This window comes from Trichomycterus rosablanca, chromosome 9 (assembly GCF_030014385.1).
Source record: "Trichomycterus rosablanca isolate fTriRos1 chromosome 9, fTriRos1.hap1, whole genome shotgun sequence".
Taxonomy (NCBI): domain Eukaryota; kingdom Metazoa; phylum Chordata; class Actinopteri; order Siluriformes; family Trichomycteridae; genus Trichomycterus; species Trichomycterus rosablanca.
In genome coordinates, this window is record NC_085996.1 from 14,291,718 (window position 1) to 14,319,597 (window position 27,880).

The 27,880-nt window shown below is 41.6% G+C and overlaps 1 protein-coding gene and 1 pseudogene across 2 annotated transcripts; both read left to right on the forward strand.

Moving 5' to 3' along the window:
* Positions 1-27,530, forward strand: cdc40 (cell division cycle 40 homolog (S. cerevisiae)). 2 transcript variants are annotated; one of them, XM_063001167.1, is made up of 15 exons: positions 1-77; positions 2,710-2,796; positions 2,930-3,059; positions 4,443-4,529; positions 4,636-4,775; positions 6,514-6,610; positions 7,726-7,865; positions 8,453-8,527; positions 8,631-8,676; positions 9,482-9,583; positions 12,064-12,179; positions 14,549-14,682; positions 20,584-20,660; positions 25,663-25,807; positions 26,978-27,530. In XM_063001167.1, exons 2-15 carry the CDS (start codon positions 2,782-2,784, stop codon positions 27,153-27,155), a joined length of 1,482 nt encoding a protein of 493 aa, XP_062857237.1. In that variant the 5' UTR covers positions 1-77; positions 2,710-2,781; the 3' UTR covers positions 27,156-27,530. The 2 variants fall into 2 exon arrangements, with proteins under 2 accessions (XP_062857237.1, XP_062857235.1); XM_063001165.1 differs by lacking the exon at positions 1-77 and adding an exon at positions 519-733.
* LOC134320942 (U2 spliceosomal RNA) lies at positions 117-297 on the forward strand (annotated as a pseudogene).
* Positions 27,531-27,880: the final 350 nt, after the last annotated feature.

The following is a 27,880-nucleotide window of genomic DNA, read 5'->3' on the forward strand; positions in this document are numbered from 1 at the left end:
AGATAGATAGAAATACAGGACCTGAGGGTACATATGGAGGTGTTATTTCGGTTTACATCGTGAGGCTGGTATAGATTGTGAGTAACAGCTATAAAATATAAATGATGAAGTATTACAGACCTTTTTAGCCTTTTGGCTAAGATCAACTGTAATATCTGTTTTAATCAGTTTAATATCTGATACGTCCTCTATCCGAGGACCATATATTAATTTGGCAGTTTTTTCCCTGTGTAATAATAAAAGGCTGTCTTATCTTATGCCAGGTAGTAAACGTGTAACGTCACTGTGCCCTTCATAAGGGCTAGTGTGTAGGCTGCTCTGGGGTCCAATAGAGATAGGTAGTCCTAGAAGTTGCATAAACACATAATTATATATCTTAAATAAATAATAAATAACTTTAATGTAAATATTGTTATATTAAAACACTTTTTCTAAATAACGTCTCTATTTTGATATTTAAGCTTTCTTTTAAATACTTATTTTAGCTTTGATCCGCATCAGGCTATCGTTTATCTCTCTCAGCCAGGACCTCTTCACACCAACAACATTGAACATGGCGGCTGTAGTAGGTTCCCTCGTTGCGTACGGTAGCGATTCAGACTCAGAAAATGAGTCCGAGTCTAAAACCAGTCCAGAGAAAGTGGACCCAGATGTGACCGCACATCTTCAGCCCTTAAAATCCGGGAAAACTACGAGTTTGGTGCTTAATTCAGCGCCTGAAGTGGCCGTAAAGGTAAGCTAGCTAGACATGCCTGCTGTGTGTGGAAATTAGCTTTAGCCGAGTTAGCTAGTGTCTTGAATAAAGTTCCTAAACCTCCTAAAAACTGAGATACAGTAAAATTGGCAAATGTTGCATTAATAGTATTTAAATAACGTCAAAGTGCTGGTTAGCCTGGTAGCATAGTAGTTGTGTAGCTAATTGGTGTATTCGTTAGCTATCTAAGTAATTCATTACAACTGCTCTGTTCAATGGTTTACTTGTACACTTTGTACTACTGAACCAGTATACACCGATCAGGCATAACATTAAAACCCACCTTCTTGTTTCTACACACATTAACTCCACTTATCATATAGGAGCACTTTGTAGTTCTACAATTACTGACTGTAGTCCATCAGTTTCTCTACATACTTTTTTAGCCTGCTTTCACCCTGTTCTTTAATTGTCAGAACCACCACAGAGCAGGTATTATTTAGCTGGTGGATCATGGTGGTGGTGGTGTGTTAGTGTGTGTTGTGCTGGTATGAGTGGATAAGACACAGCAATGCTGATGGAGTTTATAAACACCTCACTGTCACTGCTGGACTGAGAATAGTCCACCAACCAAAAAATATCCAGCCAACAGCGCCCGTGGGCAGCGTCCTGTGACCACTGATGAAGGTCTAGAAGATGACCAACTCAAACAGCAGCAATAGATGAGTGATCGTCTCTGACTTTACATCTACAAGGTGGACCGACTAGGTAGGAGGGTCTAATAGAGTGGACAGTGAGTGGACACGATATTTAAAAACTCCAGCAGCGCTGCTGTGTCTGATCCACTCATACCAGCACAACACACACTAACACACCACCACCATGTCAGTCACTGCAGTGCTGAGAATCATCCAACACCTAAATAATACCTGCTCTGTGGTGGCCCTGTGGGGGTCCTGACCATTAAAGAACAGGGTGAAAGCAGGCTAAAAAGATATGTTGAAAAACAGATGGACTACAGTCAGTAATTGTAGAACTACAAAGTGCTGCTATATGGTAAGTGGAGCTGATAAAATGGACAAAGAGTGTAGAAACAAAGAGGTGGTTTTAATGTTATGGCTGATCTGTATATACACTATTTTCGGCGCCATTATATACCACTTAAAGTACCAATATGTGTTACATTTACCAGTGTATACTACCTCCTCTACCAGTCTATACTACCTACTCAGCCACTATATGCCACCTTCTGTCACCTTCTGTACAAGTATATAGTATGTTTCATTTACATTTACGTTTTCAGCATTTAGCAGATGCCTTTATCCAAAGCGACTTACATTACAGTTACAGTATACAGTCTGAGCAATTGTGGGTTAAGGGCCTTGCTCAAGGGCCCAGCAGCAGCAACCTGGCAGTGGTGTGGCTTGAACCAGTGACCTTCTGATTACTAGTCCAGTTCCTTAACCACTAGGTTACGGCTTGCCCAAGCCTAGTGTTTCCTACTGTACCAATGCATGCTACCTATTTAAAGTAGTGTGCCAGTGAATGCAACCTCCTGTGCCAGTATATACTCCTTTCAGTCCCAGAAGATGCCACCTACTATGCCAGTATATTCCACCATCTGTAACAGTATATATTATATGCGACATTGTGTACCTATACATGCTACCTTATTTTTACATTTGGCACGTTTAAATGTTTTAGACCTTCCATTTTTTCCTTCATATCTGGATAATGGCTCTTACTGTTGTTTGCTGGAGTCCCACAGCTTGGCTTTGTAACCCTTTCCTGACTGGTAGATTGTCTATTGAATTTGGCTAAACTGGCATTTCTTTTTTATCACATAGAGCCAGGTAGCGCTGAAGAGCATTTTTCCTTCAGTAAATGAAATCATCATATTAAAAAAGCGTTTTGTGTTCACTCAGGCCATTTTTGTCCAGTATAGTTCGGTGACCTGAAACACACAAGTGTGACTAAGTTGCTAAAATAGGGAAAAATTTTGATGATATTTGCAGGAAGATGTTGAGACTGGTACACATCTGGATCCTTCACTCAAAGAGGTCAGCTACAATCCCACCTATGACACCATGTTTGCACCTGAGGTAAGTTATCCACCATTAAGACTGGTCACATGTGCTCCTAAAAGCATTTTATGTGAAGATTAAGTGTGGTGTGTGAAACGCCTGGTGCACAGAGTGATTGTTAATAACACGATCTTGGTTTCTCCTGATTCAGTTCGGACCGATGAATCCATTCAGGACTAAACAAATGTCCGCTCCGAGAAACATGCTGTCTGGATATGCTGAGCCTGCCCATGTCAACGACTTCATGTTTGAGCAACAGCGAAGAACGTTTTCTACTTATGGCAAGTATTGCACATACCGTTTTAAATACAAGCAGCTCTGCTTTGTTAAGAAGGAACAAAGAAAAATCAGGACCATATCAGTGTTGTCTTCAATTAGCATCAGTCAGACCTTTTAGAGAGAATAATAATTAAAAAAACAGAGACCGTGACGGGGGCCTGGTTATCAGATTTGATTGAATATTAGACAGTCAGTAGTACCTTACACACATGCTTCAACAAAAATGCTCCCTACCCACACTGGTTGAGGAGGGCCACAGACTTTCACATGTGTTGAATCAGCGGCCTCTGGACTGCTTTCACTGCAGGCGCACAGCGGGTAAAAGCCTTTCACGTGATGCACAGCATAATCGCTTTCTGCTGCTTGTACCTCTGAGCGGCTTTTGAGTGCTACACAGGCACAATTGACCATGTATAAGGGGGAAAGATTGGTTTGGGAGTCACCTCCTTGTTGCTGCAGGATCAACACCAACTGTCTGGTGTAGGTGGTGCTTAAGCGGTGGATGAATTAGTTTCCTTAATGTAGTACAAATGTAGTATTTTAGTCTCACATGACAAGCACGTGTGGCGGCGCTGCTTAGCTTGCCGCTGCGCTTCCCTGAGCACATTTGGCCTTTTCAAAGCGCCTCCAATAAGACGAACTGTTTGATATGACTCGGTAAAAGCGACTCAGGCACTACGTACAACACTTAACGTGATTTATTGTACTAAAACAACGAGCAAGGAATTTAATTAGTGGAGAGAACTTATGAGCAGTGATAATTATGAGATGTTTAGTGTTGCTATGTTGTTCTTTTAATACATAAAACAAGTAAGCGTTTTAGACTCTTTCAGAATAGCTGATTTTCTCAGCACCTTGAGCTATAACACAAGTTTAAAAGTGAAACAGTGAGGAAAATACAGGTAAACACAGATACATGTGGACGCTTTCAGAGTGTATTTGACGGTTATTCCACACAAATGCAGATTCGTCTCATATTCTCACTTTCATGACGTTTTACCACACCGCCCAAACCAAGCGCTGAGGCTTTTGCTGCTTAGCAGAGCGTTTAAGCCCTTCAAATGAAATCGCCTTTTGCTGGCTGTACCACTAAGCAACAAGCTTGAAAACAACCCACAATACTGACTTGACAGCCTAGCTCATATGGTAGATCTAGCTCTGCACTGCATGTGCCTGTGCTTTAATCAAACAGCAGGAAAATCCCCATCTGTCCTTCTTTCCCTCAGACATGGCCCATTGAGTCCAATAAATCATCGAGACTCACTCTCATGTCTCTGCTGTTTTTTTTTTTGACAGATTTTTTTCCCCAAAAAGGTCACATCTGTGAACTATAGCATAGTCTAATAGCAACAGTTTGTAACATGCATTTGATTTTGGTCCTCCAGGCTATGCTTTGGATCCATCCGTCGACACCAATCAGCTTTCCTCAAGCGCCTACATCGGAGCGGTAGACGAGGCCGAAAAACAGAAAGGTAAAATTAGGTTTGGTCTTCGCGTGCTGTGGGCATCTCAGTTGTTACCGTGGTGACCATTCGCAACCCAAACATTTTCACCTATTTGCCCTCCTGTTCTCTACAGGACTGACTGTTTTCGAAGCATGCTCCAAAAAGTCGGAGAAGAGGAAGAAGGTGAAGGGAGGAGATGCCTCAGAGATCGATGCCTTCTTGGGACCGTGGGCTAAATACCAAGATGAAAAGGATGTTGCCAAACCCTCTGAGGTCAGCTTTTGCATATTCTCAAACGCTACCTTAAAGCTTAATTTGATTCATGGTGAATACTGGAAAATACTGGGAACAGCTAAGAAAAGTGCAAGATCACCCTGAACAGGGTGGCGATCCATCACAGGGCTTCACAGGTTTCTACCAAAGACATAGACAATCATCTGTGTGTAGACACCTGGCCATCCAATAGTACATCTGAAATTCAAAACCTGATTTTAGCAATGGAGGGCTAGATTCATCTCTCAAGCACCTGCATTAGGAAAACATAAAAAATAGGGCTGTCATGCGATTCAAATTTTTAATCGAGATTAATCGCGATCAAAGAGCCAAATTAATTGCGATTAATTGCAAACTAATAATTAAGCAAAATTTCAACAGTTATGCACATTTTTATTGCAAGAATCATTTCTAGATGCAACACCAGTGGTGTAACTAGGAGCTCATGGGCCCCAGTTCCAAAAAAAAAAGTTGGGCCCCCTGCTGATGGCTGAACAGAATAAATTAAAAGTCACTCAGAAGTTACACTTCCTGCCTCTGGTATTTTTAATGCACAGTTTTAGTTTTTTTAGTTTTACTTAACGAGAAAATTTTAATATAATAATAATGACTTGGCGAGTGCAGCCAGGGGGGAGCACCCCCCCCCCTTCCCTGGGCCCTGGTGCTTAAACTTTCTGGCTAACCCAGAAATCATGCTTTCAAAATATTTTAATCTAATATTATGCATCAATAACAAAACACAGATATGATTATTTCATAGATCTGTTAAGAAAAGCTTTTAATACTGTGTTGTGCAGAAACATGACTGGGAAATATTGTTGTAAATTACCATTTAAATACCTATAAATACCTAAAACAATCATTATATACAAGTTATTGATTGTAGCTATACAAAGTGTTAATTAGTACAGTACATGTACACGCTTAGTCCATATAAATATCAGATACAAATGTGTTTTTAAAAAACTACAAACATCACAAATATAAATCATGTTTATAGCCGTGTGATAGAATAACCTGAATAAACTGTAGAGATGAAACATTACGCAGCTTCCCTTCTGTATCAAACAGTACCTGAGGGAAGGAGGCGGAGCTACCCGGTTTTGATGGACAGGTCTAGCAGCCAATAGAAATACTCGATACAAAGCCTGCGTGATTTCATTCATCTTTTCATCAACACGTAAAAATAGTGAAAACCGCTGAAAGTAGTTTTTTATCGGACAGCGACGATAATTTATTACTTTTTTCTGTTTGACTGTGCTGGCGGTTCACAAGTAATGCAGTTTAAAACAAGATATAAAACCAGATCCGGTGTGGACAGAACACCCCGGACTTCAGTCCAGTGTGATATATTTAACAGCAGTGTTTGTAAAGTTCAGTGTAGTGTTCATGCGCTTTACATCCTAATTTATCTGAAATACAGTTCATTACCACAGAGACACATATTTACGTGGCACAAACAGCCAAATAAAAACAGTTAGATTAAAATTTTTTAATCTTGATTCATTTTTTTAATCGCGATTAAAATTTTAACGCGTTAATCGCGTTAATTAACGTGTTAAACGACAGCCCTAATAAAAATAAAGAATTATAGTCATTTTTATTTATAATTTAGTGACACAATTATGTAGAAGGTGATAAAATTACAATCACATTTTAAACATTACCTGCAGGGCTACTTTACTACATGTATTAGTGAATGTCTAAGCATTAATGATATTAATGTTTTGATTGGTAGGATGAACAAAAAGAACTGGATGAAATCACTGCAAAGAGACAGAAGAGAGGCAAGAATGAGGACGAAGCTCCTGCCGAGGAGAAAACCATTCTACACGGTAAGTGGCATTGCAGCCATTCCTGGCATCCATCAGAAAATGCATTGTTGTATGTTGCTGGTGTCTTTGTGCCCCCCCATCTTCCCTAGTTTGTCACTTAAGTGGATTAAGTGGATGTGAATTTGTTTACTGCCTTAGTTTCTCTGAAGCTGCCAGTATCACCACTGGTCCGATTTCACCAGGAAACACTGGGCGAAGTGCAGGAGGTGCAATCCATTGCAGGGCTCCACTTTAGACCCAGCCAGTCATGTCTAAACAGCCAGCTGGTCGATAACACAGCTGAGATTCGAACCCGGATCTCGGTGGTGGTGGTGCAGCAGAATTATAGACCGCTTCTATTAATCCTTGATTGGGTGGCGTGTTTTTAAAACATGCTAGCCCTCCTCTAGAGCTCTGCTATCAGCTGGCTATGCGTCTACACAAACACAAAATTAGCTGCGTGTCTGTGGGGGGTCGGACGATTGCTGAAATGGGGTTCCTTGTCGCTGGGACTATCACCACCAATGCTTACCGATTGAGGGGGGGGGGGGGGGGGGGGACTGCTCTGTGTTTTTAATGCCCACCCTATATAAATAGCTACGGGGAGGACACACTTTCTGATTATTGATTAGTACGGGCCAGCAGCAATGGTCTGTGGGATGAATATGTATGGAGTTCCACCCACAGGCCAGCCAGATGTTCTTCCAGATGTTATTTACAATGCTCTAGAGCTTCATATTACTTCAACTTAAGACAAATGGTGGCACATGAGTAGTTATGTTGTTTTCCTTTTAATAAATACACCTGAAAGTAAAGCAAAGCATTTGAACAAGCACTGGTTATGGGTGTAGACTGGCATGTAAAAGCAGCCAAGGTCCTCACATGTCTGAATAGTTGTGTGCCAGCCTGAGACCCTCTGCAGCTAGGGGTCACCAGAGTGACTGAAAAATTGAGTATATCTGAATTAAGATGAAAAAGAATCGTATCACAGGCGATAACAGGATCCCCAGGTGCTAATACAGATGTTTACAGTTGTTTGATTTAGTAATATTCGTATTCATTTTGTCTAGCAGGTTAACTCTTCCTCAGCGCTGCTATAATCCGTCCTTTAATGAATCATTTCGGTCTCTGTACAGTCAAAGACGCGTACGACTACCAGGGACGTTCTTACCTGCACATTCCGCAGGACGTGGGCATCAACCTGCGGTCTGCAGACACACCCGATAAATGCTACCTGCCCAAAAAGCAACTGCACGTCTGGACCGGGCACACAAAGGTAAGAAGCCATGCGTGTGTCTGTCTGCCAAATTTTGATTGCAGCCCATTTTAGCCTGGCGGGTCTGATCGAGTCCATTGTGTGAAAGGAAGGGAAACACCGTGTACATGTCACCAGCCATACATTCACACATATTCACATGCTTAGTAGCTTCAGTTGGCCTGACTGCATGTCTTTGGACTTGTGGGAGGAAACTGGAGCACCCAAAAGAAACCCACATAGACACAGGGAGAACATGCAAACTCCACACGGAGGGGTGGCCAGGGAATCTACCCAAGGCCCTTCTTGCTGTGAGGTGACAGTGCTACCACCAAAATTGAACTCTTTGGACCAAACAGCAAATGCAAATGACATGTCTGGTTAGTATCGTCCCTACAATGAAACCTGGTGGTGGTAGCATCATGCTATGGGGTTTCTTTAAAAAAAAACTGGCTGGTGACTTTACTCCTGCTTAAGGGGCGGTGCTAGTCCGTGGCTATCATTGGCCAGCTTAGGGGTGGTGCAAGTGGCAAATTTGAAGAAAAGAGAATCTGATGCTGTGTTCACTGTAGTTTTGCTTGATATATGCGATCTATTGGTGTTTGCAGGGCGTCAGTGCAATCCGACTGTTTCCTGTCTCTGCTCACCTGTTGCTCTCCTGCTCCATGGACTGTAAGATCAAGGTATGCTTTAAGTGTAGTGTTTTGCAAAATTGGGGATACTCCTGGTCATGTGGTTCATCTTTGAAGTTCTGAAAAATTGTAATGTACATGTTGTCTCTTGCAGCTATGGGAGGTGTACGGTGACAGGAGATGCTTACGAACGTTTATTGGTAAGATCAGATTTGCTTCACGCACCATGGTTTTCCCCATGCGGGTTATGCCTGGATACCTCAAAGTATATTTTGCCACGTTTTAGTTCTAGTGGTGAAAAATATAGCAGTCTTCAATCTTCTTGGAGTTATTTCATTTTATTTTCATCCACCACTGGTCAGGCTCAGGGTGGGTCAGATTTCAACAGGATACTGTGGGCACAAAACAGGAATAAAAGCACGGTGGCTAAGTGGGTAGCACTGTCGCCTCACAGCAAGAAGGTCCTGGGTTCGATCCCCTGTATGTGTGGGTTTCCTCCGGGTGCTCCGTTTTCCTCCCACAGTCCAAAGACATGCAAGTGAGGTGAATTGGAGACACTAAATTGTCCATGACTGTGTTTGATAAACAAACAAACAAACACCAATCCATCACAGGGCTTCAACCTTTAGACATAGCTAGCGTAATAGACCTTCGCGCCACCCAAGCTTTTTTGGGAGTATGTCTGTGGGAACTTATGTCTGTTAAGTCAAATAGAGCTTAGTTTTGACAGTGATTCACATATATGACATTTAGCATATACTAGTAATGATGCCTTGGAATAGAAAAACAAAGCATCCGATCATTGTAAGTACTTTTCAGAAAACGTGACTATCCATATGATAAACTATTTTTCTGCCCCCTGTGGAAACACTTGGAGACTTGGAAAACAGTGGGTAACACTGTAATTTGATGCCAACTAGTTTTGAAATTTTCGAAATAGATTTTATATGTTTTTGTAGCCTTACTGTTCTATTGCTTGCTGATTCTCTATTATCTTTGCTGCAGGTCACAGTAAGGCAGTGCGTGATATCTGTTTCAATAACAGCGGGACTCAGTTTCTCAGCGCTGGTTATGATCGCTATCTTAAGCTGTGGGATACAGAGACTGGTGAGTGGGAAACACACACACACACACACACACACTCAAACACTTGTATCAGAAGTCTTCAGAAGTCAAAATTTTTGCTATAAAATTTTATTTTTTAGCAATAGTGCAAAATCATGGGGAAAAACCCCAATGCTGGCGGTTCTTATTTGATGAATGGCTTTTTAGTAGGGATGTCCCGATCCGATCTCAAAGATCGGGATCGGGGCCGATCAAGGCATTTTTTTAACTGATCGGAATCGGCTTTACTAATGCCGATCATAATCCGATCTTTTGTTTTACATCAGCATGTCCGCTGTGTGGAAATAGTTTGAACTGGAAAGTGAAACAAGTCCAACAGCGAAGTGTAATGTCTGCAATGTGAGCGTTTCACGAGGCGGTGGGAGCAGAGCTGCGTTCATTATTGTAGAATTTTACTATTTATATGGTGTGTGAGTCAAGGATCACACCGGTTTACAAAACAACGTAGTGATGCACTCGTTTAATAAAGAAATAAATACACGGTGTATTCACATATTGTCGGGAGCAAAACACTTTATTAACTTCTTCTGTTGCGGTTCAGAATAGCGGACAGCTAGAGTCAAGCATGCTATTTCATGCACTATGGAAGCCCCAAAGGGTCAAAACACACTCACTTTGCATAGAAACGTCCGTCAAACCATTGTCACAATACAAGCACTTTAAAAACTGGCTTTCCTTCATAACAAAAGAGCCTTTCCATTTTATTTTGGTATTCAGGTTTTACTGTAATGCTTTTAAGTAACTTTTTTTCTTATATTCAAGTTAAGCTGCTACACAGATTTCTGTTCATTTTTAGTGTATCACTGCATTAAACAGATTTTTTTTCTTCAAATGTAAAGTTTAAAGTAAAACTGTAATTATCTCAATCATTTTGATTGATTTTGTAAAAATACAAAACATTAAGCCAATAGCTTGGATGCAGCATTTTTCCCTTCAGCACTGCAGAGCTATTTAGTTGTTAAACATATACACTGGATTAATTTGAATAACTGTAATGTACTTGAAGTGTGCACTGTGTAAACAGTATTATCTAGTTCTTATCTAGACTATCTAGAAAATACAAGTATCGGTTTGAGACTCGGTATCGGATCGGGATCAAAATTAATAATCGGGATCGGTATCGGGAACAAAAAAACGTGATCGGGACATCCCTACTTTTTAGGCTTTAATATTGTGGCTGACAGGAGAGATTTTAACAAAGCTCTTGATTGGTTGTAAAGGCGTAAGTGACAGTTTAGTGAACGAATTACCAGTTTCAGCTTTTTACCACGAAAGCAAAGAGAATAAATTATTCTGGAAATATTCTGGAAACATATAAGGTGGCCTTCAAGAGCAAAGACAAGGTGATTATATCCCTAATGGAACAACACACGGATATAAATTTGATTCGCAATTTGAAGAGCTCAGGTAAGCAGCGGTTATGATTTTATGCTGCTGTGTGGTTGATCTGGGTCGCTGGCCCACTCCCTTAAAATAACAGGAGGAAACCTTAGGAGGAACCAGACTCAGCAGGGACCCCCTTCCTCCTTGGGTGGCCTGGAGAATAGCAGATCTCAAAAAGCAGCACATGGTGCCACATTCTAAAGAGATTCAAATACAGATGAGAAACAAAGTCATTGAAATCTACCAGTCTGGAAAGGGTACAAAGCCATTGCTAATGCTTTAGGACTCCAACGAACCACAGTGAGAGACATGGAAACAGGGAATAGGGGTAAACCTTTCCAAAACCTGTGGCAGACTCTTCCAGAGAGCTTTGCCAACACCCCACCACTAGTGCAGACACCTTGATAAGAGAGCAGAGGTTGCAATTGGGCAGCAGCAATAAATCCCAGGTAACCCAGGTAGAAGTGCCCTCCTGTCGGCTCAACCAGTCTGGCTTTTCGCTTCTAACCCCTTCATCAACAAGGTGCTTCTGGCTGCAGAACTGCCAGAAGCAGTTTTGCGTACCATTCTGTGTACATTTTTTATTTGAGTCAAGGGTGTGGCAGGTCCGGTTCCACCAGGAAAAACAGAAATACCCTGGTCAGAACGCAAATCCATTGCAAGGCTTTGGCCATCAAATCAGATTTATAGATGCCCGGTCAGCTCATAGCCTTTATTGGGTGTTTTTTAATTGAATCCATACAAAATACATTTTATATATTATAGTATTTTTTTTTTCCACATTTAACCTACTGTCCAATCTTTTTCGGACTCGAGTTTATATGCACTACCCAACCTTCTAGCCTGATGGACAGCTACAACCCTGCTGCTCTGATCAACCAAGATCCCTCTGGTCTTTAAAGTTCAAGTTCACTGATTTTGAATGATGGTGCTGATGAAGCTGAGTTTGCTTCTCAGCAGTCGGAGCTTGTATCTTGTCTAGAAATGTCCATCAAGTGCTCTTTATCTGCTGTCTACATTTGTGTTGTTGGAACTGTACCTATATGTACGGAACTCAAAGAATGTCTCTCTTCTTTCAGGTCAGTGCATCTCCAAGTTTACGAATAGGAAGGTGCCCTACTGTGTGAAGTTCAACCCTGATGAAGACAAACAAACCCTGTTCGTGGCCGGCATGTCAGACAAGAAGATTGTACAGGTCAGTTTGCATTTGTTAAAAAAAACAACACCACAATAAATGTTTCAAATCTACAATATGTGGCCAGAATTATGTGGACATCTAGCCTTAAACTTGTTGGACATCCCATTCTAAATCCACTGCTATAAAAATTGAGGTAAGATTTTGATATGTTCCTTTGGGAATTTGGGCCCATTCAGTCAAAAGAGCATTTGAGAGGTCAGGCTTCAGTGCAGTCTATCCAAATTATAGTGATTCCTTTTGGGCACATGGAGGCACTAAGGATACACTAGTGCCACAACGCACCCACCCCCCCCATGGCCAGGTTCACATAACGCCATGTGCTTTCTGTATTTGTGAGCCCGTCACTCAAACCCCTTGGACTCAGGCTTTTACCATTTATGCCACACAAGCTAACCAATTCAGTTCAGATGACTACATATTTTAAATATACTCCACTTTAGTCCATTAAATGGTTTGCTCAACCATTTATATCTATCAATCTGTCTGTCTGTCTGTCTGTCTGTCTGTCTGTCTGTCTGTCTGTCTGACTAAGATGGAAATATAATGGTAGTGTATGCTGTACTGGTATGAGTGTAGCAGCATTGAGGAGGATAGTTCTTCTCTTCACCCCAATATACAGTACAGGCCAAAAGTTTGGACACACCAGCCAAAAGTTTGGACACACCTTCTCTTCAATGTTTTTTCTTGATTATTTTTATTTTCTACATTGTAGATTAATACTGAAGACATCCAAACTATGAAGAATTATGTAGTGAACCAAAAAGTGTTAAACAAACCAGAATATGTTTTATATTTTACCAACTCTACCTCTGCACAACCCAACTGATGGTCTCAAACACATTAAAAAAGCAACAAATTCCAAAAATTCACTCTAGACAAGGCACAAACATTCATTGAAAACCGTTCCAGGTGGAAACCTAATAAAGCTGGTTGAGAAAATTTCAAAGAGTGTGCAAATCTGTCATTAAAGCAAAAGATGGCTACTTTGAAGAATCTAAAATATAAAACATATTCTGGTTTGTTTAACACTTTTTTGTTTACTACATAATTCCATATGTGTTCCTTCATAGTTTGGACGTCTTTAGTATTAATCTACAATGTAGAAAATTTAAAAAAAATTAAGAAAAACCACAGGAATGAGAAGGTGTGTCCAAACTTTTGGCCTGTACTGTATATGGCCAACAGCATCTTGTGATTAGAAAGTGTCCACTGATAAAAGACCAGGGGAGAATAGAGGGCATAAAAAGAAAGTTTTAATGTCTACTCATAGACATGTTGCTAATAAAATGGGCAGTAATGTTTAAACAGAATTTTTCAAATCCCAACAACACTGCTGCACCTGATAAACTCAACCCAATACAACACGCTACCAGGTCAGTACCATGTCACTGTATTTGCAGTGCTGAGAAGGTCCACTATTCAAACATCGTTTGGGTTCATAAATGGCTTTCTGTTAATAAATTGGCTACAGAGGGGTGACGAGGTGTACAGAGCAACAGATGGGCAAGTACAGTCAGTAATTGTATACCCTTGAAGTTCCTTGTCTATGGTAAGTTTAGCTTATAAAATAATCAATGGGCAGCATTGATGGTGTCTGCATGTTCTCCCAGTGTGCGTGGGTTTCCAAGACATGCAAGTGAGGTGAATTGGATAAAACAAAACTTGAACTGGTGAAGCTTGTGTAACCAGTAACTACCTGTCCTGTCATGAATGTAACCAAAGTGTAAAACATGATGTTAAAATTCTAAAAAAAATAAAAATAATTATAAAATACTCAATGAAAATATATTGAATATAGGTGTACCTAATAAAGTGCTCAGTGAGTGGATATGTGTATATATGAATACAGCTGTTAGCAATGTGTGTGACCCGAATGCCCTAACTCGATAATTAGGATGGATGTCCACATACTTTTGACCATATAGTTTAAACTGTAGTATTTTTCTTCAATAGGGTTAACTAGTACTCAGATCAACACCCTAGAGAAGTGTAGGTCACAGAAAATCTGAAGACGGGGCCCTATTTCACACCCTGTGGTTCCCTCAATAAAGGAAAAGAGAGGCGCTAGAGCGTGGATAGTCCCACATGAGGCTGGCAGGTCTATCCATTACCCAGAAGACCCAGAGGATATAGGAGCAGAAAAAAAACCTACAGATTTCTCACTCTTTTAGCTGCGAATGTGCCAAGAGCAAATAATCATGACTAAAAAAAAAACTGGAGTAGTCAGTTATTTCGCGCTCACCCAGACCTCTCTCAAAACAGCTCATCCATCACTGACAGGCAGCAGCAGCGATTTTTTGTGATCTGTCAAAGCGTGTGAGAGACAGTAAGAATAACCATGTTTCTGCCTTCTTTCATCTGCTTAGTGGGACATTCGCTCGGGGGAAGTGGTGCAGGAGTACGACCGTCACTTGGGAGCCGTCAACACCATCACGTTCGTGGACGAGAACCGCCGCTTTGTCAGCACCTCAGACGACAAGAGTCTGCGAGTTTGGGAATGGTAAGTGCATCAAGTGCTGATCAGCCATAACATTAAAACCACTCACTGTCTATTTTATCAGCTCCACTTACCATGTAGGAGCACTTTGTAGTTCTACAATTACTGACTGTAGTCCATCTGTTTCTCTACATGCTTCTTTTAACCTGCTTTCACCCTGTTCTTCAATGGTCAGGACCCCCCACAGGACCACCACAGAACAGGTATTATTTAGGTGGGGGATCATTCTCAGCACTGCAGTGTCACTGACATGGTGGTGGTGTGTTAGTGTGTGTTGTGCTGGTATGAGTGGATCAGACACAGCAGCGCTGCAGGAGTTTTTAATTACCGTGTCCACTCACTGTCCACTCTATTAGACACTCCTACCTAGTTTGTTCACCTTGTAGATGTAAAGTCAGAGACGATCGCTCATCTATTGCTGCTGTTTGAGTTGGTCATCTTGGAGATCTTCATCAGTGGTCAGAGGACGCTGCCCACGGGGTGCTGTTGGCTGGATATTTTTGGTTGGAGGACTATTCTCAGTCCAGCAGTGACAGTGAGGTGTTTAAAAACTCCATCAGCGCTGCTGTGTCTGATCCACTCATACCAGCACAACACACACTAACACACCACCACCATGTCAGTGTCACTGCAGTGCTGAGAATGTTCCACCACCCAAATAATTCCTGCTCTGTAGTGGTTCTGGAAGAGTCCTGACTATTGAAGAACAGCATGAAAGGGGGCTAACAAAGCATGCAGAGAAACAGATGGACTACAGTCAGAACTACAAAGTGCTTCTATATGGTAAGTGGAGCTGATAAAATGGACAGTGAGTGTAGAAACAAGGAGGTGGTCATAATGTTATGGCTGATCAGTGTACATGTATCAATACATGGGAGAAGCAAGGCAAAGATGTACACTGAATGGCCAAAAGTATTTAAACACCTGGCCATGAGCTTGTTGGACATCCTATTTCCTAAAACAGTGGCCCCCAACCATGGGTCATTTATTACCGGGCCGCACAGAAAGAATAAATAGGTCCGTGGCTGAGTTGCTGTCGTTCTTAATCGCTTCCACTTTGTTATAATAGCACTGACAGTTGATTCTGGAATATTAAGTAGTGAGGAAATTTCACAACTGGACTTGTTGCACAGGTGGCATCCTATCACGGTACCACGCCGGAATTCACTGAGCTCCTGAGAGCGACCCATTCTTTCACTAATGTTTGTAGAAGCAGTCTGCATGCCTCGGTTTTATACACCTGTGGCCATGGAAGTGATTGGAACACCTGAATTCAATGATTTGGATGGGTGAGTGAATACTTTTGGCATATACCTACAGTAGTGTTAAAAAAAATAGCAGTGATTTTAAAAAAGTGAATAAAGCGCAAAATCATTATAATAACTTTTATTTCCATAAATGCAAATGCACTGAAAATACTACACTTTCAATTCTAAATCAAAACATTAACAACATTTAGCCAGTTTGTGTCAATCCTTTACAGAAAGTTAAGAGAGATAAATATTAGGCTGTTCAAAAAAATAGCAGTGCCAGCATTTTTCTTTAAAAACTCAAAAAATGTATCTATAAACTGAAAATGCTTGAGGTTTCTCTTTACTTTAAATTACTGAACCAATATTTAGTGGCATAACAATTGTTTCCAAGATCTGTGTTGCATGGAGTCGACCAACTTCTGGCACCTCTGAACAGGTATTCCAGTCCAGGATGATTAGACTACATTCCACAGTTCTTCTGCAATTTTGGGTTTTGCCTCAAAAAAACGTGTTTCAGATATCAGAACATAAGTTCTCTCTGGGATTGAAGTCAGGGGATTGTGCTGGCCACTCTATTACCTCAATCTTGTTTGTCTGTAACCAAGATGTTTTGGGTCATTGTCATGTTAAAACACCCATTTTAAGGGCATTTCTTCTTCGACATAGGGCAACATGATCTCCTCAAGTATTCTGATATATTTAAACTGATCCATGATCCCTCGTATGTGATAAATAGACGTAACACCATGGTATGAAAAACATCCTCATATCATAGTTTTGTACCACCATGCTTTACTGTCTTCACAGTGAACTTTGGCTCGAATTCAGTGCTCGGGGGTCGTCTGACATACTGTCTACCGCCACTAGACCCAAAAAGAACAATTTTGCTTTCATCAGTCCACAAAATGTTGAGCCATTTCTCTTTGGACCAGTCAATGTGCTTTTTGGGAAATTTGAACCCATTCAGGACACGTCTTTTTCTTAACAACGGGACTTTGCAAGGAGTTCTTGCTGGTAAATTGGCTTCACTTAATCATCTTCTGTACTCACTGCTAACTTCAGATGTTCCTTGATCTTTCTGGAGGTGATCACTGGCTGAACCTTTGCCATTCTGGCTATTCTTTGATCCATTCAAACAGTAGTTCCACGCTTCCTTCTGCATCTTTCAGGTTTTGGTTGTCACTTTAAGGCATTTGAGATCATTTTAGCTGAGCAGCCTATCATTTGCTGCAGTTCTCTGTATGTTTTTTCCCTCTACAATCAACTTTTTAATCAAAGTACGCTGTTCATCAGAACAATGTCTGGAACAACCCATTTTACCCAGTATTTCAGAAGGAAATGCGCTATGACCAACCTGTGCAACATTTGCCACCCTCCTACCTTAAATAAGGGCCAAAATTGACACCCATTCTTTTGCAGAATGAATGACTTCACCAATTGAACTCCTCACTGCTATTATTTTGAACAACCCCCTTTCAATCAATGCTTCGATTACTCAGAATGAACGGCATGCATGTCCTAATTGTTGGGTTTGTTTTGTTTTCAATACTCTACTACACTTTCAAGTAAATGTTTTGCTATGTAGAAATAGCATTTCTACTAAAAACTTTGATTTATCAAGTTAATGGTGTTGGACTGCTATTTTTTTTAACACCACTGTATACCGAGCATATCGGCAAACTGCACAAAAAATATGCAGTAAGGGTGAAAACTGAGCACTAAAAGATAGAAGTAGTATCTAAGATGGGACAGGTGATAAAATAAACACACACAGGAAGGATGTGAGGAGAAAAAAGAGTGCAGCATGTTTTAAGGGATTATAGGAAAGTCAGATTGGCCTCGATAGTGTGTGTGGTTTCATACACTCCCACTGGTGTTTCGTCCCACTCTCGCTCTGTTCGGATTTATTTTTAGCATGTAATCTTTTCTGAAGGGATTTGGCCTTTGTGATTTTGTGTGTAACATTGCTCAGGTTACAGCGATGACCCTATTTTCCTGGCTTCTTACCCGGAGTCTCTTGATAAATTCCAGCTGCGTGAGAGTGAAACTGATGGAAAAAGAGGCGTGTTGGTAGCAGAATTTGATGGTGTTTTTCAATTATTCAAACTACAGTATACACTGATATTGTATATACAGTGTATCACAAAAGTGAGTACACCTCACATTTCTGCAAATATTTCATTATATCTTTTCATGGGACAACACTATAGACATGAAACTTGGATATAACTTAGAGTAGTCAGTGTACAGCTTGTATAGCAGTGTAGATTTACTGTCTTCTGAAAATAACTCAACACACAGCCATTAATGTCTAAATAGCTGGCAACATAAGTGAGTACACCCCACAGTGAACATGTCCAAATTGTGCCCAAATGTGTCGTTGTCCCTCCCTGGTGTCATGTGTCAAGGTCCCAGGTGTAAATGGGGAGCAGGGCTGTTAAATTTGGTGTTTTGGGTACAATTCTCTTATACTGGCCACTGGATATTCAACATGGCACCTCATGGCAAAGAACTCTCTGAGGATGTGAGAAATAGAATTGTTGCTCTCCACAAAGATGGCCTGGGCTATAAGAAGATTGCTAACACCCTGAAACTGAGCTACAGCATGGTGGCCAAGGTCATACAGCGGTTTTCCAGGACAGGTTCCACTCGGAACAGCCTTCGCCAGGGTCGACCAAAGAAGTTGAGTCCACGTGTTCGGCGTCATATCCAGAGGTTGGCTTTAAAAAATAGACACATGAGTGCTGCCAGCATTGCTGCAGAGGTTGAAGACGTGGGAGGTCAGCCTGTCAGTGCTCAGACCATACGCCACACACTGCATCAACTCGGTCTGCATGGTCGTCATCCCAGAAGGAAGCTGACGCACAAGAAAGCCCGCAAACAGTTTGCTGAAGACAAGCAGTCCAAGAACATGGATTACTGGAATGCCCTGTGGTCTGACAAGACCAAGATAAACTTGTTTGGCTCAGATGGTGTCCAGCATGTGTGGCGGCGCCCTGGTGAGAAGTACCAAGACAACTGTATCTTGCCTACAGTCAAGCATGGTGGTGGTAGCATCATGGTCTTGGGCTGCATGAGTGTTGCTGGCACTGGGGAGCTGCGGTTCATTGAGGGAAACATGAATTCCAACATGTACTGTGACATTCTGAAACAGAGCATGATCCCCTCCCTTCGAAAACTGGGCCTCATGGCAGTTTTCCAACAGGATAACGACCCCAAACACAACCTCCAAGATGACAACTGCCTTGCTGAGGAAGCTGAAGGTAAAGGTGATGGACTAAACCCAATTGAGCACCTGTGGCGCATCCTCAAGTGGAAGGTGGAGGAGTTCAAGGTGTCTAATATCCACCAGCTCCGTGATGTCATCATGGAGGAGTGGAAGAGGATTCCAGTGGCAACCTGTGCAGCTCTGGTGAATTCCATGCCCAGGAGGGTTAAGGCAGTGCTGGATAATAATGGTGGTCACACAAAATATTGACACTTTGGGCACAATTTGGACATGTTCACTGTGGGGTGTACTCACTTATGTTGCCAGCCATTTAGACATTAATGGCTGTGTGTTGAGTTATTTTCAGAAGACAGTAAATCTACACTGCTATACAAGCTGTACACTGACTACTCTAAGTTATATCCAAGTTTCATGTCTATAGTGTTGTCCCATGAAAAGATATAATAAAATATTTGCAGAAATGTGAGGGGTGTACTCACTTTTGTGATACACTGTATATACGTATAACTGTCTGTTTTATCAGCTCCACTTACCATATAGAAGCACTTTGTAGTTCTACAATCACTGACTTTAGTCCATCTGTTTCTCTGCATACTCTGTTAGTCCCCTTTCATGCTGTTTTTCAATGGTCAGGACTCTCCCAGGACCACTACAGAGTAAATATTATTTGGGTGGTGGATCATTCTCAGCACTGCAGTGACACTAAAATGGTGGTGGTGTGTTAGTGAGTGTTTTGCTGGTATGAGTGGATCAGACACAGCAGCGCTGCTGGACTGAGAATAGTCCACCAACCAAAAACATCCAGCCAACAGCACCCCATGGGCAGCGTCCTGTGACCACTGATGAAGGTCTAGAAGATGACCAACTCAAACAGCAGCAATAGATGAGCGATCGTCTCTGACTTTACATCTACAAGGTGGACCAACTAGGTAGGAGTGTCTAATAGAGTGGACAGTGAGTGGACACGGTATTTAAAAACTCCAGCAGCTCTGCTGTGTCTGACTTATACCAGCACAACACACACCATCACACCACCACCATGTCATTGTCACTGCAGTGCTGAGAATTATCCACCACCTAAATAATACCTTCTCTGTGGGGGTCCTGACCATTGAAGAACAGGGTGAAAGCAGGCAAAAAAAGTATGTAGAGAAACAGATGGACTACAGTCAGTAATTGTAGAACTACAAAGTGCTCCTATATGGTAAGTGGAGCTGATAAAATGGACAGTGAGTGTAGAAACAAGGAGGTGGTTTTAATGTTATGACTGGTCAGTGTATGATCCGCGAGGTCATGGTAATGGCTTTTCCCAAACTGTTGTTACAAAGTTCCAAGGTACCAACACAATATTATGAAGGTGGTCATAATGTTATGCATGATCGGTGTATAGTGGTAATATTAATATTATATTTTTTTTTTCAGGGATATTCCAGTGGACTTTAAATACATTGCAGAACCCAGTATGCATTCAATGCCAGCTGTGACGCTATCTCCCAACGGTAAGTAGTTTCAGCTGAACATCTGGCCAGTAACACACTCTGTTAGAAGACGGTTTTACGATCACTTCTGCCCAGAGTGAGATTTCATGCACAATTTCACTTTTTACTTCTGCTCCCTGACTCCCTCCATCCCTTTTTCCAGCGTTCAGATTTGTATTCATGTGCACAATTTCTTCCCTGCCAGTTAATTATTGATAAAATGTCTGTAAGAGTAAGAGACCGAGTCATATCAACATAGATGAAGAAAAAATAAATGATTCTTCAAAGTCTTGTGAGAAGCCTGTACACTGAATCATGAATGAAAGAACTGATTCATGATTCATTGTAGTGTACATATGAAGAGGAATTAGTTCCCAATAGGATAAAATGTGAAATGCACTGCACGTCATTGCGTTTCCATAGTGACATGCAGAAAACATGCCAAAATGAAAAGCAAGACCTCAGACCTTCTTTTTATGTCGCTTTTATTCCCCTTGATGTCTTTGCTGAAAGAAAAATATACAAGGATTTGCATAAAAAAAAAATTTAATTGTTGAATTCATGTCAAAGTTGTGTACAGTCAACTGTGAAATTAAATCATGGTGCAGCTTCATTGCTTTCCACCGTACAGTGCTAAAACGTGCAAAAATGATAGTGAATAATCGATTGTACTGATTTAACGTCTCTTGATCTCGTAACAGATAAACAACATACACTGACTAGGCATAACATTATGACCACTGACAGGTGAAGTGAATAACACTGATTATCTCTTCATCACGGCACCTGTTAGTAGGTGGGATATATTAGGCAGCAAGTGAACATTTTATCCTCAAAGTTGATTTGGTAGAAGCAGGAATAATGGACAAGCGTAAGGATTTGAGCGAGTTTGACAAGGGCCAAATTGTGATTATCTATCTATCTACAGTGTATCACAAAAGTGAGTACACCCCTCACATTTCTGCAGATATTTAAGTATATCTTTTCATGGGACAACACTGACAAAATGACACTTTGACACAATGAAAAGTAGTCTGTGTGCAGCTTATATAACAGTGTAAATTTATTCTTCCCTCAAAATAACTCAATATACAGCCATTAATGTCTAAACCACCGGCAACAAAAGTGAGTACACCCCTAAGAGACTACACCCCTAAATGTCCAAATTGAGCACTGCTTGTCATTTTTCCTCCAAAATGTCATGTGATTTGTTAGTGTTACTAGGTTTTAGGTGTGCATAGGGAGCAGGTGTGTTCAATTTAATAGTACAGCTCTCACACTCTCTCATACTGGTCACTGAAAGTTCCAACATGGCACCTCATGGCAAAGAACTCTCTGAGGATCTTAAAAGACGAATTGTTGCGCTACATGAAGATGGCCAAGGCTACAAGAAGATTGCCAACACCCTGAAACTGAGCTGCAGCACAGTGGCCAAGATCATCCAGCGTTTTAAAAGAGCAGGGTCCACTCAGAACAGACCTCGCGTTGGTCGTCCAAAGAAGCTGAGTGCACATGCTCAGCGTCACATCCAACTGCTGTCTTTGAAAGATAGGCGCAGGAGTGCTGTCAGCATTGCTGCAGAGATTGAAAAGGTGGGGGGTCAGCCTGTCAGTGCTCAGACCATACGCCGCACACTACATCAAATTGGTCTGCATGGCTGTGACCCCAGAAGGAAGCCTTTTCTGAAGTCTCTACACAAGAAAGCCCGCAAACAGTTTGCTGAAGACATGTCAACAAAGGACATGGATTACTGGAACCATGTCCTATGGTCTGATGAGACCAAGATTAATTTGTTTGGTTCAGATGGTCTCAAGCATGTGTGGCGGCAATCAGGTGAGGAGTACAAAGATAAGTGTGTCATGCCTACAGTCAAGCATGGTGGTGGGAATGCCATGGTCTGGGGCTGCATGAGTGCAGCAGGTGTTGGGGAGTTACATTTCATTGAGGGACACATGAACTCCAATATGTACTGTGAAATACTGAAGCAGAGCATGATCCCCTCCCTCCGGAAACTGGGTCGCAGGGCAGTGTTCCAGCATGATAATGACCCCAAACACACCTCTAAGACGACCACTGCTTTATTGAAGAGGCTGAGGGTAAAGGTGATGGACTGGCCAAGCATGTCTCCAGACCTAAACCCAATAGAACATCTTTGGGGCATCCTCAAGCGGAAGGTGGAGGAGCGCAAAGTCTCGCCAGCTCCGTGATGTCGTCATGGAGGAGTGGAAAAGCATTCCAGTGGCAACCTGTGAAGCTCTGGTAAACTCCATGCCCAGGAGAGTTCTGGGAAATAATGGTGGCCACACAAAATATTGACACTTCAGGAACTTTCACTAAGGGGTGTACTCACTTTTGTTGCCGGTGGTTTAGACATTAATGGCTGTATATTGAGTTATTTTGAGGGAAGAATAAATTTACACTGTTATATAAGCTGCACACAGACTACTTTTCATTGTGTCAAAGTGTCATTTTGTCAGTGTTGTCCCATGAAAAGATATACTTAAATATCTGCAGAAATGTGAGGGGTGTACTCACTTTTGTGATACACTGTATCTATCTATCTATCTATCTATCTATCTATCTATCTATCTATCTATCTATCTATCTATCTATCTATCTATCTATCTATCTATATACGTATATATATATATATATATATATATATATATATATATATATATATACACGTATATAATGTGTGTGTTTATATATATATATGTGTATATATATACACACACACGCACACAGAACATATATCACCTTCGGCTCGTGCCTGCGACCAAATCACAGCAGTGATGTTATTATAGTGTATATTTGTATATTTATATATATATATATATAGGGGTTGGACAAAATAACTGAAACACCTGGTTTTAGACCACAATAATTTATTAGTATGGTGTAGGGCCTCCTTTTGCGGCCAATACAGCGTCAATTCGTCTTGGAAATGACATATACAAGTCCTGCACAGTGGTCAGAGGGATTTTAAGCCATTCTTCTTGCAGGATAGTGGCCAGGTCACTACGTGATGCTGGTGGAGGAAAACGTTTCCTGACTCGCTTCTCCAAAACACCCCAAAGTGGCTCAATAATATTTAGATCTGGTGACTGTGCAGGCCATGGGAGATGTTCAACTTCACTTTCATGTTCATCAAACCAATCTTTCACCAGTCTTGCTGTGTGTATTGGTGCATTGTCATCCTGATACACGGCACCACCATTGGATGCACATGGTCCTCCAGAATGGTTCGGTAGTCCTTGGCAGTGACGCGCCCAACTAGCACAAGTATTGGGCCAAGGGAATGCCATGATATGGCAGCCCAAACCATCACTGATCCACCCCCATGCTTCACTCTGGGCATGCAACAGTCTGGGTGGTACGCTTCTTTGGGGCTTCTCCACACCGTAACTCTCCCGGATGTGGGGAAAACAGTAAAGGTGGACTCATCAGAGAACAATACATGTTTCACATTGTCCACAGCCCAAGATTTGCGCTCCTTGCACCATTGAAACCGACGTTTGGCATTGGCACGAGTGACCAAAGGTTTGGCTATAGCAGCCCGGCCGTGTATATTGACCCTGTGGAGCTCCCGACGGACAGTTCTGGTGGAAACAGGAGAGTTGAGGTGCACATTTAATTCTGCCGTGATTTGGGCAGCCGTGGTTTTATGTTTTTTTGGATACAATCCGGGTTAGCACCCGAACATCCCTTTCAGACAGCTTCCTCTTGCGTCCACAGTTAATCCTGTTGGATGTGGTTTGTCCTTCTTGGTGGTATGCTGACATTACCCTGGATACCGTGGCTCTTGATACATCACAAAGACTTGCTGTCTTGGTCACAGATGCGCCAGCAAGACGTGCACCAACAATTTGTCCTCTTTTGAACTCTGGTATGTCACCCATAATGTTGTGTGCATTGCAATATTTTGAGCAAAACTGTGCTCTTACCCTGCTAATTGAACCTTCACACTCTGCTCTTACTGGTGCAATGTGCAACTAATGAAGATTGGCCACCAGACTGGTCCAATTTAGCCATGAAACCTCCCACACTAAAATGACAGGTGTTTCAGTTATTTTGTCCAATACTTGTGCTAGATGGGCGCGTCACTGCCAAGGACTACCGAACCATTCTGGAGTACCATGTGCATCCAATGGTTCAAACATTGTATCCTGAAGGCGGTGCCGTGTATCAGGATGACAATGCACCAATACACACAGCAAGACTGGTGAAAGATTGGTTTGATGAACATGAAAGTGAAGTTGAACATCTCCCATGGCCTGCACAGTCACCAGATCTAAATATTATTGAGCCACTTTGGGGTGTTTTGGAGAAGCGAGTCAGGAAACGTTTTCCTCCACCAGCATCACGTAGTGATGTATATACAGTATATATATGTATATATATATATAGGTTTAGACCAACAATAAAGCCAGCATAATTTCTGCTGTGAATATCACATGTGATAACATGGCTTGCACTTCACATTTTTCAGTGTAATGAATGATTTCATTACAATTTGGCACTAATTATCCTATATACATATAGAACCATCAACATGTATTTGCCTCCTCAGGATTTTTCTAGATTTTTCCATATATATCACACCCAAAGGTTTTAAGTTTTTATCTGCAAAATTGGCAAATACCAGACACCATTGCCTCCAATCACTTGCAAAATAAATCACAAATACACCAGTATCGCTCTTCTATGCATTTTTAGACGAGCCACCTTTAACAGATACTTGGCGTAACTTGTAAATAGTCTCCGGTTTTGTCCGGGTTGCTGTTTCACGTTATCAGACATGCTGTTAAAGTACTAGACTGTTACTCTGAAGGTTTATCAAAAGCCACAATCTGGCCCTTGAGTCAGGCCCTTAACCCTGGATTGTATCTTGTCCTAGCTGTCTTTTTCTCTGCTGAATGCATAAATGAATGGGGTGTCTGTTTGTCCCATGGCACCACCTGAGATTCAATGTTTGACATTTGTAAGCCAATATAATTCATTTGCTCTCTGTCTATCATAGGTAAGTGGCTGGCTTGTCAGTCCATGGATAATCAGATCCTGATCTTCGGGGCACAAAATCGATTCAGGCTAAACAAGAAGAAGATCTTTAAGGGTCACATGGTGGCTGGATACGCCTGTCAGGTGGACTTTTCTCCAGACATGAGGTAAATATACTGTATATATATACAATCTTGTCCCTGACGTCCTTTGATAGCTCTTTGGTCTTGCCCATGGTGGTCGAGTGATTTGAACGGAAGAAACTGATTCTGTGACAGAAGTCTTTTATACAGGGACAGGACTAATTTGTGTGCCTCATGGGCACATAACCAGTCTGTGGGGGTCAGAATTCTTGCTGGTTGGTAGGGGATCAAATACTTATTTCCCTTAATTAAATACAAATTAATTTATAACTTTTATTTAATGTTTTTTTTCTGGATTTTTTTGTTGATATTCTGTCTCTCTCTGTTAAAATAAACCTTCCATAAAAATTATAGACTGTTCAAGTCTTTGTAAGGGGGTAAACTTACAAAATCAGCAGGGGATCAAATACTTATTTCCCCCACTGTATGTGTATATACACACAGTCGAGTCACATTGTTATGACCACCTGCTAATATCCAAAGTATGTATCTGCCATGTGTGGGCTGGGAGTGACTCAATAAGGTCCTGGTAGGTTGTCACAGGTATCTGGAGCCATGCTGACTGTAGTGCATCCTACAGCTGCTGGAGGGTGCATGGGGGAGGATCCATAAAGTGAACACGGTGATCAAGGTACTCCCACAGATGCTGAAGTGGGTTCAAGTCTAGGGAATTCGGGGGCCAGGGTAGTACTTGGAAGTCTTGGTCATGCTCTTCCAACCAATGTCGGACATTTCCAGCCGTGTGACATGTCGCATTGTCTTGCTGGAAGATCCCATCCGCCCCAGGGAAGACAATCGGCATGTATAGGTGTACGTGATCTGCAAGGAGTGTCTTCCACATGATTGCATGGGCCCAAAGAATACCAAAGAAACATTTCCCAGACCATAATGCTTCCACCACCAGCTTGTGTTCTTCCAGCAATGGTTACAGGGTGTTTGTTCTATGATGTTTCTCACCTGACACGCCAACGTCTATCCAGTTGATGAAGTGTCTCGTGTCAGAACATAAGTGGCAGAGAAGCTGCAAAGGCAGGGGACATCTATATTAATGTGCATGGTTTTGAAATGGAATGTCCAACAAGCTCATGCTCAGGTGTCTACATACTTTTGGCTATATAGTGTATGTACTTCCAGACCAGTGTACAAATCATGTGATCTTCAGCACTAATATTCTGGTCTCGTTTCTCTCCTCAGTTACGTGGTGTCCGGTGATGCTGATGGGAAGCTGAACGTCTGGGACTGGAAGACCACCAAGCTGTACCACCGAATCAAAGCACATGACAAGGTGTGCATCAGCGCCATCTGGCATCCTCACGAGACCTCCAAAGTCATCACCTGCGGATGGGACGGACAGATTAAACTCTGGGATTAAATCTAGAAAGCGAGTCGAAGAAACCGGCCATACAGGAGAGAGAACGTTGTTTTTTTTTCCATGCTCTCGTGTGCTTGGCAGATGTGCTCTTGGTTGTATTTTTTTCATGCTGAGTCCCACTGGCTTTGCCCAGGGTTGCTTCTACAGACTGAAGGTTCAGGACTGGTATCCAGTTCTAATTTGCAGTTGGAATTATTTCACCCTCCTTACATTTTGAGACACTGAGTGACACTAGCAATGGCTGTGGAAAGGATTTGACTGGATTTGTATCATCACCTCCATGATTACGAGCTATTTTATGTTCTTTTAATGTTCAGCTCATGATTAAGATATCTTTTTCAGGAAATAAACCATTTTATACTTTTTTCCCATCGATCTCTTTTGTAGTCCTTGAAAAGTAGAATGAACAAATCTGAGACTGAGACTCTGTTATATAGGATTGGGATACAGCCGCGTGAATCGTTGCTTATTGGTCCAGAACAATCTGATACTAATTCAGTCAAGTTTGCTTGTAGTTTCCTAATATTTTTGTCCGTTAATACACTTATTTCCTGTAGCCTCGATTTCAGTGAGCTTGCCGCTATGGTCTGAACATACACTGATCAGCCATAACATTAAAACCACCTCCTTGTTTCTAGACTCACTGTCCATTTTATCAGCTCCACTTATAGAAGCACTTTGTAGTTCTACAATTACTGACTGTAGTCCATCTGTTTCTCTGCATG